Source organism: Hippocampus zosterae, chromosome 15, assembly GCF_025434085.1.
Source record: "Hippocampus zosterae strain Florida chromosome 15, ASM2543408v3, whole genome shotgun sequence".
Lineage (NCBI taxonomy): Eukaryota > Metazoa > Chordata > Actinopteri > Syngnathiformes > Syngnathidae > Hippocampus > Hippocampus zosterae.
Window position 1 is genome coordinate 16,756,990 of NC_067465.1, and position 13,112 is coordinate 16,770,101.

A 13,112-nucleotide genomic window follows, 5' to 3' on the forward strand; every position below is an offset into this window, starting at 1 on the left:
AAATATTTACTGAAATAACAATTTTGATTTTCAATTTTACATGAACATTTTTCACTTTGAGCAGTTATTCACACAATCTCTCACACAATATGACTGTCCATCTACAACAGTGAAAAAAAATATTTTGTCACACAACAGCTGCTTTAACAGCTCTTTTTATGGAATCAAAACAGAGAAATATAACATTATAAAGTGCACGATAAAATATGTGTGAGTAATCACGATTAATTATTAGTTAATTTGAGTTCACTATGATTTTAATATAATTTAATATTTTCATAATATTTTAATCGGAATATTAATCATAATATTTTAATAGTTTGACAGCTGTAATATATACTGTATGTCATCCAGATGACCATACCTGAAGCACTCGAAAATGCCAAACAAAGACTCCAAGCCTTGCCCAGCCTCCTAAAGCGGTACACGAAAGAGAATGGGGCCAGACGAATAAACAGGCTATTCGCAACACATCCTGTGAAAGTGTACGCTCAGTGGCAGGGTCCTAACAACAGAGCTGGCCCAACAAGACTGGAAACTGAAAGGTACTGGAAAGGTATATGGGAGAAGGAGGTTGCACACAACAGCAGTGCACAATGGCTGGTGACCCTGAGAGAGGAGCACAGCAACCTCCCTGAACAGAACCCAGTTACCATAACAGTGGCAGACATACAGGAAAGAGTCTCAGATATGAAGAACTGGACAGCACTAGGCCCGGACATGGTCCACACCTACTGGCTAAACTGCATAGGTGTCAAACTCAGTTCCTGGAGGGCCGCTCTCCTGTATGTTTTCCAAGTCTCCCTGTTGAAACACACCTGATTCAAATGATCAGATCATCAGCAAGCTCTGCGGAAGCTTGACATTGAATCTGTTCATTTGAATCAGGTGTGTTGCAACAGGGAGACTTGGAAAACATGCAGGACAGCGGCCCTCCAGGCTCTGAGTTTGACACCTATGGGCTAAAGTAACTCACAGCACTCCATGAGCGGCGAGCAGCACAAATGAACCAGCTGCTGAGGGATGGGATTCACCCAGGATGGCTAACCGGAGGGCGAACGATCCTGATCATAAAGGATCCCTCAAAGGGTGCAGTCCCACCAACTATCGGCCAATAACCTGTCTCTCCACAACATGGAAGCTCATTTCAGGCATCATTGCAGCTAAGATAAGTGGACACATGGATCAATACATGAGCAAAGCACAGAAGGGCATTGTTAGAGATACCAGAGGTGCCAAACATCAGCTCCTGGTTGACAGAACAGTCGCACAAGACTGCAGGTCCCGACGTACCAACCTGTGCACAGCCTGGATTGATTATAAGAAAGCCTATGACTCGATGCCACATACATGGATCACTGAATGCGTGGAGTTGTATAAGGTGAACCAGGACCCTAAGAGCCTTCGTTGCAAACTCAATGAGGATGTGGAAAACCACACTTGAAGCCAATGGCAAGCCACTTACCCAAGTATCCATCAAATGCGGCATATACCAAGGTGATGCACTCTCCCCACTGCTGTTCTGCATAGGACTGAACCCCCTAAGCCAAGTAATCACCAAGACAGGCTACGGATACCGCCTCAGAAATGGAGCTACGATCAGTCACCTCCTCTAAGATAAGATAAGATAAGATATCTTTTATTTGTCCCACAATGGGGAAATTTACAGCCTCCAGCAGCAAGAATGTATGTAGAAAGAAGAAGAGAAAAAAAACAACAAACATCTTTCAATTAAATACAATATGAACACAAATGGATAAATCGCAGTACTATTTACAATTTACCTTCACATCATTTAATTATTATTATTATTGTGATGGATGACATAAAGCTGTATGCTAAGAGCGAAAGGGACATAGACTCCCTGATCCACACAACCAGGATCTACAGCAGCGACATCGGGATGTCATTCGTGCTTGAGAAATGTAGTCGGATGATGACTAAGAGAGGAAAGGTAGTCCGCAGTGAAGGATGTCACTCCCTGAAGGCGCAATAGCAGACATTGAGGAGAGCTACAAGTACCTCGGTATACCACAAGCCAATGGCAACCTCGAACTGGCAACAAGGAAAGTGACTACGGCCAAATACCTCCAGCGAGTCCTAAGAAGTCAGCTCAATGGCAAGAATAAGACCCGGGCAATAAACAGCTAATCCCTGCCAGTGATCAGATACCCTGCAGGAATAATAAAGTGGCCAAAGGAAGAGATTCAGACCACGGACGTTAAGACCCGAAAGCTCCTAACCATGCATGGAGGGTTCCATCCCAAATCCAGCACCCTGAGACTGTACGCAAGCCGAAAGGAAGGAGCCCGGGGACTAGTGAGTGTGAGAGCCACTGTCCAAGATGAAACATCCAAGCTCCATAAATACATCAAGGAGAAGGCTCCAACGGATGACGTACTCAGAGCATGTCTCAGACAATGGGGAACAGAGGATGTACTCAGAGAATGTCTCAGACAATGGGGAACAGAGGATGAGGTGCTTGAAGAGGGACCATCATGGGAGGACAAGCCCCTACACGGGATGTACCACTGGACCATAACTGAAGTGGCTGATCTGAAGAAGTCCTATCAGTAGAGAGCGCTGGCCTGAAGGACAGCACAGAGGCACTCATCCTGGCTGCTCAGGAGCAGGCCCTGAGCACCAGAGCCATTGAGGCCCAGATATACCACACCAGACAAGACCCAAGGTGTAGGTTGTGCAAAGAGGCACCTGAGACGATCCAACACATAACTGCAGGGTGTAAGATGCTGGCAGTGAAAGCCTACATGGAACGCCATAACCAGGTGGTTGGCATAGTCTACCGAAACATCTGTGCGGAGTATGGACTGGAAACCCCAAGGTCAAAATGGGAAACACCTCCGAAGGTGGCGGAGAATGACAGAGCGAAGATCCTGTGGGACTTCCAGATCCAGACTGACAAGATGGTAATGGCTAACCAACCAGATATCGTGATCATACATAAAGGGCAGAGGAAAGCCGTTGTAGTGGATGTAGCAGTCACAAGTGATGGAAACATCAGAAAGAAGGAACACGAGAAACTCGAAAAATACCAAGGGCTCAGAGAGGAGCTGGAGAGAGACTGGAAGGTAAAGGTGACAGTCGTGCCTGTGGTGGTCGGAGCACTAGGGGCAGTGACCCCCAAACTAGGTGAGTGGTTGCAACAGATCCCGGGAACAACATCAGACATCTCAGTCCAGAAATGTGCAGTGCTGGGAACAGAAAGGATACTGCACAGAACCCTCAAGTTTCCTGGCCTCTGGTAGAGCACCCGAGCTGAATGAGGGACGGACACCACACGAAGTGTGAAACGAGAATTAAAAAAAAAAAATGTATATATACACATACTGTATATATGTATGTATTTGTATGTATACAGTATATATACAGTATATATGCGTATTTGTGTATATATCCTGTATGTATTTGTATATACAACACATACAGAGAGAGAGAGAAAGCGAGAGAGAGAGAGAGAGAGAGAGAGAGAGGGAGACCGATGGTGAGCAATGGTGAGTGTTTGTGCGTGTGCGTGTGCCTGTATGCATGCTTGCATGTTTGTTGTCCTAAGTGTAAATTTGTGCTGTCACAGGTGGAGGCTTGGGACCAGGACTGTTCTGCACAGTACAGTCAGATCTGCAACTATGAAATTGTCACTGCCGGCACACCATTTGCCATAGACCGCAACGGTGAGTGTATGTGTTTCTTTGCACAGGAGTATGAGTGGGTTTGCATTTGTCTGCGTTGTACAAACGACTGCATATTTGCAGTCACTGCTGAGACTGAACGCAATAGAAACTTTGTCGAAAAATATTTGAGGGAGATTAAACTGACTGATTATTTAACTTTATGGTACTAAAATTCAATTATCGGTGTCAAACGGGCACCACATATAATTACAGGTTCTCTCCTCAGAACGAGAGCCTACATCAGTACGGTTGGTCGTTTAAATTTGGACTTTGTTTCTGATTCCATATTCTCGATTTGATTCCTGTTTCCAGTGATTCTCAAAATCTTTTTAAAAAAAATGAAACAAAGATAAAAATATTGCCAAAGGAGGAGAAGTGAGTGTGTGTAATAATTCCCACTCTCTTTGTGTGCCCTTTAGGTAATATCCGAAACACGGAACGACTGAGCTATGACAGGCAGCAGAACTACACGATTCTGGTGACAGCCTTTGACTGTGGTCAGAAGACAGCCAAGGAGCATGTGGCTGTGCATATTGATGTCAAGCCAGTCTGCAAAGCTGGATGGCAAGGTCAGAAATAGCCAAGTAACTCTTGATTTGTTTATTATATACTGCTGGGTAGAAACCTAGGATGTCAGATTACAGTCCCCCCCCAAATTGAAACTGTTGGTCTGTCCCCACACCATCCATTCATTTTACGCATTATCAGCCAATTTGAAGTGTTAAAAATAGCTTGAACAAATCGATTGAATGTCCTGACTGTCTGAGACGTGATGAAAAACTCCGTCTCCTCCCTGCCTTGGAGCATGATATGACCTCAAGATTGAAAGTCTGGAGTTTTCAAAACACTGGAGAAAGTTCTTTTTTGTTCCAAATGAGTGGCTCGAAGGAAAGCACTGCTCAGCCACAACTTCATTTCCACCAGGTCTTAGTTAGCTCATAGTTTTATTTATTGCATCACACTTGGTTCGATTACTGTATTTGGGGAAGGTGGGAAGTCTTCAACCAGAAAAAGTGCCCCTTTCTCCTGGGAGGCCCGAGAGGAAGGACCCCCAATTTCAATGTGACGTCACTCAACGATGGCGACCTCCATAGAGACACACTGTGTATGACAAAACATCATTTGCAAAATGAGAAACATATCGTTCTCCTTTCTTTGTATATTATGACATTGATTTTGTTATTTGACATTAGCTCACTTAATACAACGAGATTACCGACCTGCATGAAGGTTGCCAGAGGTCAAAATGTGTTGTGACGCATCAAAACAACAAAGGATTTATTTGAGTCTTTCTTTCCATCTTTGTTGTTTCGTTGGCCGGAAACACTTGGAGGTCGGAACTGGGACATTCTGAGCGGGTTAAACCCAACCTTCCTCGAATGCAGCAGAAGACTTTTCAGAAATGATTTGCGAAGACGATGTAACCACCGCCGTTCGCTTTTTTTGAAGTACGAGTACAGTGTTGCCTCTTCTTACGAAATTAATTGGTTCTGGAAGAAATTTCTTGACTAGAACATTTTGAGACGCATTTTCCATGTAAATGCCCTCATCCGCTCCAAGCCCTCAGAAAATTTGGACATAAATGTTTTCTAAAGCATAAAAAGGCATCCAAATATATAACAAATATGTTTTAAAATTAGATTATTGCACAACAAATGAGTGTTGTGCATAATGTAAAAAACAAAAAATAGAGTAACGAATAAAAATGATGGTCATCTAACTTTTAATTGCGTCCTCATTGTTTTTTTTTTTTCCCTCTTGAGTTCATGCTCTCTCTCAAAAGTGTTTTTTTCACGGCGTTTTATAAAGAACTGATCCAAGGACGTTTGCTTTTCTTGGCTTTTAACAGTCTTTTGAAAATGTCCATGGCAAACATCACTTTTGTGAGCAATCGCCCAACTAGTGAACATTTTTCTGGGTGATTCACATTTACGTAAAACTATCGGAACACCTCATGGCCCAAGGGTCGAATGACGTGGATGCTGCATAGACACAGATCTATTTATCGTTCTATCTACACACGTAGACACATACGGTAGAGGTCCCGCTTAGCCAATGGGATGTCAGGAAGATGCCAGGTAATAGCCCATGGCAGAGCGGGTTTAAGTATGTTGCGTTCAGGAAACTCAGAGCTGCCCATACTGTATTTTCACCTTTCGTATTTTGACATTTCTTTCGTAACAAGAGGCAATATTTTCCTGTTGAGATGTTTCGGAAATTGAAAATTTCGTATGAAGAAGCGTTCGTATGTAGAGGTACCACTATATTCAGCTTTTTATTTGTCTTCAGATTTCATTCAATTCGCAGTTCAACGTGATGTTGCGCTGCTGTTCAGATGAGAGCAGTAGAAGGTACAATCCCAAGTTCGAGGCGCTGTGTGGTAACTCAAGCAAGATGGTTTGGGTTTGTTGTTGTTTTTGACATCTTGTGCCGACAACAACAAACTATACCTTGAAATATAAGATAATTTCAGACCGTTTTTGTGTAGGAATATTGAGAAGCTATGGAGCGTTGTGAGACGTGTGCACTTTTTCAGCACACCCTTTTGTTCGCATGAATTCACTTTCATTTTAGAACAAATGTCTCTCGTGGAAATGAAACCCTGTGGTGGAGGGATGAAATAAAAGCTCTCCAGAGCAAGTTGACCGGGAGCGTTTCCTTCAACGCGGAGCCTGCTATTGGAGCCAGACTCTCCCCTGATGCCTCACCTGTCAGCACTGACAGCGTCTCACAAGTCCAACTCATGCGGGAATCAAAGAGGAATTGAGGAGGAGATCAAGCAAGAGAAGTCAGGGGAGGAAAGTGAGAACCAAAGTTGGAATAAGACAGAGAATTGACTGTTCTTCCTGCTGTCTTCAAGCATCTGCGACCTATTCTAGTCCCTTGTTTAATGAAAGTGTAGTTTGCTCTGATATCAGCTGAAAAGGTCATCTTTTGAACGCAAGACATTATGCTTGTGGTCTGTATATTGGTCATGTGTGAATGCTCCCAGACAGCAAGGAGAGAGAAAGGAAATGACCAAGACAGGGAATTCTCGAAATAGACTTGTGATGCGCTTTCACGCAACACTAGATTGGGAGAACTTTCGGATATGCCTTCGAGCGACAAAGCAGCTCTTATTGCACCGAGTTAACCGACTGTAAAACGTGTTCTTCTTTTTATATTGATGTGTGAACACCAACTAGGGACTAATAACCTAATGTGAAGAATGACTAGAGCAATCTTTTTATAGGCGGGACTAATCAATGAAATAGGTCTGACACATGCTGAAAACATGCAGCCCAATACATACATATAATACATAGGTCATTCCAAAGAGAGGGATTAGCAACAGAAAAGGCTCGTTCCCCACTCTAAAAGTCATCTTCACACTGAGCCGAGAGTGTAATTATTAATAATAATTACAATCATTTAAAAAACATTGAGAATAACCAAATATGCCGCCACTTTTTTTTTTGTCTGACAGTAATTTGGGACAGCTCAACTCACCTCATAAGAGGCAGCATTTTGGCAGAAAGAGCAATTCTTCAAAAAAGAGGCTCGCAGCTGTTTCATGACAATTGGCAAGACAAGGCAGCTTTATTTATAGAGCGCATTGCATACACGTGTTTGACAAGTACAGCATTGAAAAGCGTTTACACACAAAAGAGTTAGACATTCAAAAGGGAAGGAAAGAACTGAAAAGTAACTTACTGAAATAAATAAGAGTACACACAGGGAAAGATAAAGATTTTGGAAATTGTATTGGAAAAAATGTTTAAAACAAAAAATGCAACATAAAGTGAGTTACAAGCTGTGTAATCAAAACAACTGCATATTTGAATTTTTACTTCAAGTTCTGAAAGCTTAATGCCAAACAGGTACAGCTTTGGTGTCACACCGTTAACGATAACCCTCCAAGCAATGGATATTTAAGCTGGGGCAAAACATGTAGACAGACTCATATATTGGTCTTTTTCCACATGAGATGATTTGCACCAATGAATGTTGTATCTATGTCCATAACTCTTTAAAAGTAGCTTGCTTGCATCTGAGACAGAAAAGTGATAAATACACAAGATATATTTAATAATGGGTGTTATCCTTTAAGGCTGGAACAAGCGGGTGGACTATGAGCCTGGCGCTGGCAGCAAGCCTCTCTTTCCAAAGTTGCACTTGGAAACATGCGGAGGACCCTTGTCCGGTATCAAGGTGGTGCTGGAGCTGCTGACAAGTCACATCGGGAAGGGTTGTGACCGGGAAACCTACTCCGAGAAGTCTCTGCAAAAACTCTGCGGTGAGTGGAGACAACTGAGCACCAAGAAAGAGAATTGGGTCACAGCAGAAGCCGCTATTCAAATAAGAAAGGGCCGTCGTGATGAGAGACAGCGACATTTTAATTAAAGCTAAGAAATTAGATTTGATGTCTCGCTCCATTTTAGTCACATTTCCAATGTGCCTATTGTAGTTGTGGAGACCGCTTGGAATTCCATTTTATATTCTTAATGAAGTCTCTTAGGACATCCCCAACTGTGACATGTTCATGATATTGCATTCAGTTTGTCATTTCCATGTTATATATGCAAGCCAGTTTTTCCAAAGACAGCTGTAGCTTCAGCAAAACAAAGGGAGTATATTTCTTTAATTTCCACTTATATTTGCGGTCTACTCTTCTATATTTCTGTGGAAGCTATGCCCAGCGACTTTGTGTATTATTTGCGCCATCCCAAACGGCCAAGGATGCCACAAAACGTGACCAAAGCCCCGTCTAAAGAGCAGTTGGTGTCAAGAAAGTCTGGAAATGGGACAGCTCAACCAAGGCTTGCTGGTCCAGGAAAGCGTACAGTAGTACCTCTACTTAGGAAATTAATTGGTTCTGGAAGAAATTTCTTAACTCAAAAATTTTGTAAGAAAAGACCCGTTTCCCATGTAACTGCCCTAATCCGTTCCAAGTCCCCCCCTCCCTCAAATTCAGACATAAATATTTTATAAAGCATAAAAATGTACCCATAATATGTAACAAATACACGTTACAATTAGATTATTCCACAATAAATGAGAATTGTACATAATATAAAAAACAAAAAATAGAGTAAAGAATAAAAATGATTATTTAACTTTTAACTGCGTCCTCGTCGTTTTTTTGCCCTCTTTAGTTCGTGTTTTCTCTCAGAAATGGTTTTTGCCTGGCGTTTTGTAAAGAACGAATTTATTTAACAATCCTTCGAAAATGTCCAAGGTAAACATCAACATAGTGAGCGATCGCCCATCCGGTGAACACTTTTTCTGGAGGATTGACATTTGCGTAAAGCTATTGAAACACCTCTTGGCCCGAGGGGCAAATGACGAGGATGCTGCATAGACACAGATCTACAGTATCTACCTCCGCACATAAACACTTACGGTAGAAGTCCCTCTTAGCTAATGGGATGACAGAATGATGCTCGGTAATAGCCAATGGCAGAGCAGCTATATGTATGTTGCGTTCAGGGAACTCGGAGCTGTGAGTAGCAGCCCACGCTGTATATTTACCTTTATCTTGAAATTTCTTTCCGAACAAAAGGCAATATTTTCAACAAGAGGCATTTCGTAATTTGATCATTTCAAATGAAGACGCGTTCATAAGTAGAGGGACCAGTGTACGAGGAAGAATGTTAGAAAGGAAAGAGCAGGACAATGAGGTGAAGGGGACTTGTACGCAACATTATCGTAGATGTGGGAAAAGACCAAACCAAACAAGAGGCACTGTAGCAAACGCGAATGGGAAATGATGATTTCACGTCACTTTGACCTGTTGGCATTTTATCTAAGCTGAAATGTAATGTAATGTTTTTTTTTCATACAACATGCTTCCCAAACATGGTCAGTGCAAGCAACATTTGGAATGCAACGCTGCGATGAGAGTGTTTCTGCTCTGCACTTAGGTAGTTTTGAACTTGCCCTTGCAGGAGCGGCATCGGGCAGTACAGAGCTTCTTCCAGCCCCGAGTCCATCCACCAACTGGACAGCGTCTCTGGTGACCGACAGTGGCCGTGACAGCGACCTCATCTACAGATTTGACGGACAACAGGCAGCCAATGTTCCCGATCATGTGGTGCCCCAAAACCTGACGGATCAATTCACCATTGCGACATGGATGAAACATGGCCCGAGTCCGGGACTCCGAGCTGAGAAGGAAACTTTATTGTGCAACTCTGACAAAACTGGTGAGGAGACACTTTCACTTTTTCTTGCTTCTAATTTCACCGACAGCCTGAAATACTTGATTCTTTTTTTTTTCCAAGTCAATGTCATCATCAACGTATCGTTATGTGCATTGTACGTAATGCACACTAGCTTTTGTTATACAATAGCAACATTGACCTGATAATAACGTGTTGGCATGGTAATGTAACAAGTCATTTTCTCCCGGAACTGGACTGACCTGTGAAGGATAAAGACACCTCGGTGTGCTACCGCAAACCAATTCCAGATAGGCGGCAGAAAATAGATAACGTCTTACGCTGATTTGAATGTTGTCACCGTTAATGGAGCCGATATTTGATGTGAACCCAACCAACAACTTTGACTCACCGAGCCCAGCTGGAAATGAGATTTATTATTCGCCACATTGTACAGAAATGTTGACATCTCAATATGTGACGCTTGCTGTGATTGATATTTCCCGCAAATATGGCTGTATTCATATTTGAACTGCACGTAATCACGGTGGAAATGACTTCAGGGGTTTAAATGACGAATGTGCCAAGGCCTCCGTTTCACACAGCTGGAAATATCTATTGGGACGCACTGAAAAAAACCCATCCACATACAGGATTTGTTGTTGGTTTTGCAGAAATGAACCGCCACCATTATTCTCTGTACATTCACAACTGCCGGCTGGTCTTCCTGCTTAGAAGAGATTTCAGCCAGCTAGACACTTTCAGACCTGCTGAATTCCACTGGAAGCTGGAGCAGGTAAGGAAGTGCGAGCGAGGATGGTGTCAGAGTGATTTTGCAGAGTGAGTGAAAAGCTATCCATTTTTTGCTGTCATAAAGGGAGAGCTTGACTCTTCTCATTAGCGCAGGCCGTCACCTGCCCACCTTTCTTCACGCCATCTTCTCAATGAAGAATCGAGAGGGGAGAAAACAGTGCTACTTTGTTCACTAAGATGGTGGCAGCCAACTCAGCTCATTTCACAGCAAGCAGCACTTTGGCAAATAGTGAACAGTCCTTCAAAAAAGAGGCTTCAAAATATTTATTACTGCCTGCCAGTGTAAGGTGACTGCCAAACTCATCATCTAACAAAGAAAATTGCCCATTTAAAACAGCCCCATCTCTTTGCCAAAAAGGAAAGTCCGCTAGCTTAATGCTAACAATGCAAATGCTAATGTCACAGACAGGCTAACAAATAGAACTTTTTTCCCCTGATTTTATTTTTTTTTTTAATCCTGCCACTTCCTGTCTCCGCAACTTGTCCAGCTTGACTGTGAGGCTCCAATTAAGACAGTTCCTTACAGCTCATCTATTCAGAAGACCATCACTGAATGCAAATTCGTGGTACAAAATCAGTGCTCAAAAAATTGCACACCTAGCAGTGCAGCCGAATAACACTGAATTTCCCCATCATGAAAAAATTACTTGCAGACTCTTCGTTGCACACCAAGCGATTGAGTACAGCACATCTACCGACTTGACGCAACAGACAAACTGGCTCCATATATTAATCACAAAAATACGGTGCGATTGTCAAAGCTGATTTCCACAAAGAAGAGTAAAACAGGTGAAAGTAAAGGAGAACATTTTGAGTTTCTTTTTTAAGGCCGTAAACAATGATTACAACATTAGCTGACTGTGCCTGTGAATTTTTGACAACAGAGGCTCTCCGTGCTTTGCTTTGGTGCCACAGGAACAAATGAAATGATCAATATTATGGGATATTATTGCATTTATGGGCAGGGTGAAAGCCTATGTGCATTTTCGATTGGCTTTTACTTTTGATAGTGTTCAATAATGTTCACCGATTATTCAAAATTTGAATCACTTCAAAATGAGTAGCAGGCAGTGAGTCGCTCATGAAAACTAGTTGGCGAAACCTGCACAGTGTGCCACAGTTCAGTTGGTTTTGGCCGCACATCTTCATCTAGCACCAGGAAGTAGCCATTTCTTTCTTTTTTTTCACTTTTCTTCGGAATTTGTTGAGTCATCTTGAAACATGCCCTCCCTTCCCCCTCCATGGGATAACAAATGACGGTCTGTTGTCGTGTCATCCTCTGCCAGCCAGAAATTGGTACAATATGGCATTACATTTTCTTTTTTTCCCACCTCCAAGGTCTTCACGCTATCAAAAGGTTATTCTGGTCTATTTCTGTATTGTTTGTCACCCTGCCCTGCTCCCTCTCTGTCTCAGTCCGCAGACTCCCTAAAGACGCATGTTTCAGAATCAGTGAGGTGAATTATATTTGTTCCAGTCTTTTAATGAAAGTAAACACCTTTTCTCTTCACTGAGTTTGTTTAGACTGCATCAACGTCATTTCCTCTGATCTGCTGTGTTATGTTTTATTACCTGAATCTTCCTTTCTCAGTTTTTTTTTCTGTATCTCTGATACTGACACTGTCACTGACACTGTCTGTCTTTGATTTTTTTTTTTTTGCAACAGACAGAGGGAGGGTCCGATTGCATGCAAGAGGCATTTGGATTTTGGAGATGGCTTCTTTTTATCCTTTTGTGCTATTGTTCACGCAAGAACTAACACTCGCACAGACATAAATGTTCTCCCACAGTTCTGTTTTAGTGCTAAGTGGTGTTTTAGTGGTGTGTGTGAGGTCTTTGGGATGGATGAATGAGCAATAAAGGCTTTGTGTGCACCTTGTAATAAATAAGATGCAGGGTATTTTTTTGCCTCGCCTCAGCTACAACTCGTCTTGCATTAATTGAGTGCACCAAAATAGCCCTGCATTTTGGCACACTTTTTTCTTTTGTTTTTTTAAGATGCAGATGAATGCGGGTTGGGTTGAAAGGCGTCTCTTCTCAAATAAATCAAATGTAAACAATTCTGAATCAACTCGTACATTTCATTACCATATTTTCCGCACTAAAAGACGCACTGGATTTGTAAGGCGCACCTTCAATGAATGGCTATTTTGTAATTTTTTTTCATACATTGGACACTTCACGGCGGCCCGGTAGCCCAGTGGTTAGCACGTCGGCTTCACAGTGCAGAGGTACCGGGTTCGATTCCAGCTCCGGCCTCCCTGTGTGGAGTTTGCATGTTCTCCCCGGGCCTGCGTGGGTTTTCTCCGGGTGCTCCGGTTTCCTCCCACGTTCCAAAAAAACATGCATGGCAGGCTGATTGGATGCTCTAAATTGTCCCTAGGTGTGAGTGTGAGTGCGAATGGTTGTTCGTTTCTGTGTGCCCTGCGATTGGCTGGCAACCGATTCAGGGTGTCCCCCGCCTACTGCC

General features: G+C 42.7%; 2 protein-coding genes across 4 annotated transcripts in view; one reads left to right on the forward strand and one right to left on the reverse strand.

Annotated features, from left to right (window-relative positions):
* The window catches only part of nmnat3 (nicotinamide nucleotide adenylyltransferase 3), a 266,385-nt gene that overhangs the window by 106,382 nt on the left and 146,891 nt on the right, over nucleotides 1-13,112 (reverse strand). The window lies entirely within an intron of this gene.
* The window catches only part of clstn2a (calsyntenin 2a), a 132,711-nt gene that overhangs the window by 91,228 nt on the left and 28,371 nt on the right, over nucleotides 1-13,112 (forward strand). For 2 of the 3 annotated variants that reach the window (XM_052088411.1, XM_052088412.1), the window contains exons 5-9: nucleotides 3,593-3,689; nucleotides 4,109-4,258; nucleotides 7,780-7,965; nucleotides 9,617-9,874; nucleotides 10,504-10,625. In XM_052088411.1, coding sequence (XP_051944371.1) covers nucleotides 3,593-3,689; nucleotides 4,109-4,258; nucleotides 7,780-7,965; nucleotides 9,617-9,874; nucleotides 10,504-10,625 — 813 coding nt within the window. Of the gene's footprint in view, nucleotides 1-3,507; nucleotides 3,513-3,592; nucleotides 3,690-4,108; nucleotides 4,259-7,779; nucleotides 7,966-9,616; nucleotides 9,875-10,503; nucleotides 10,626-13,112 lie in introns of those variants that run through there. The other variant, XM_052088413.1, reaches the window with a different exon arrangement.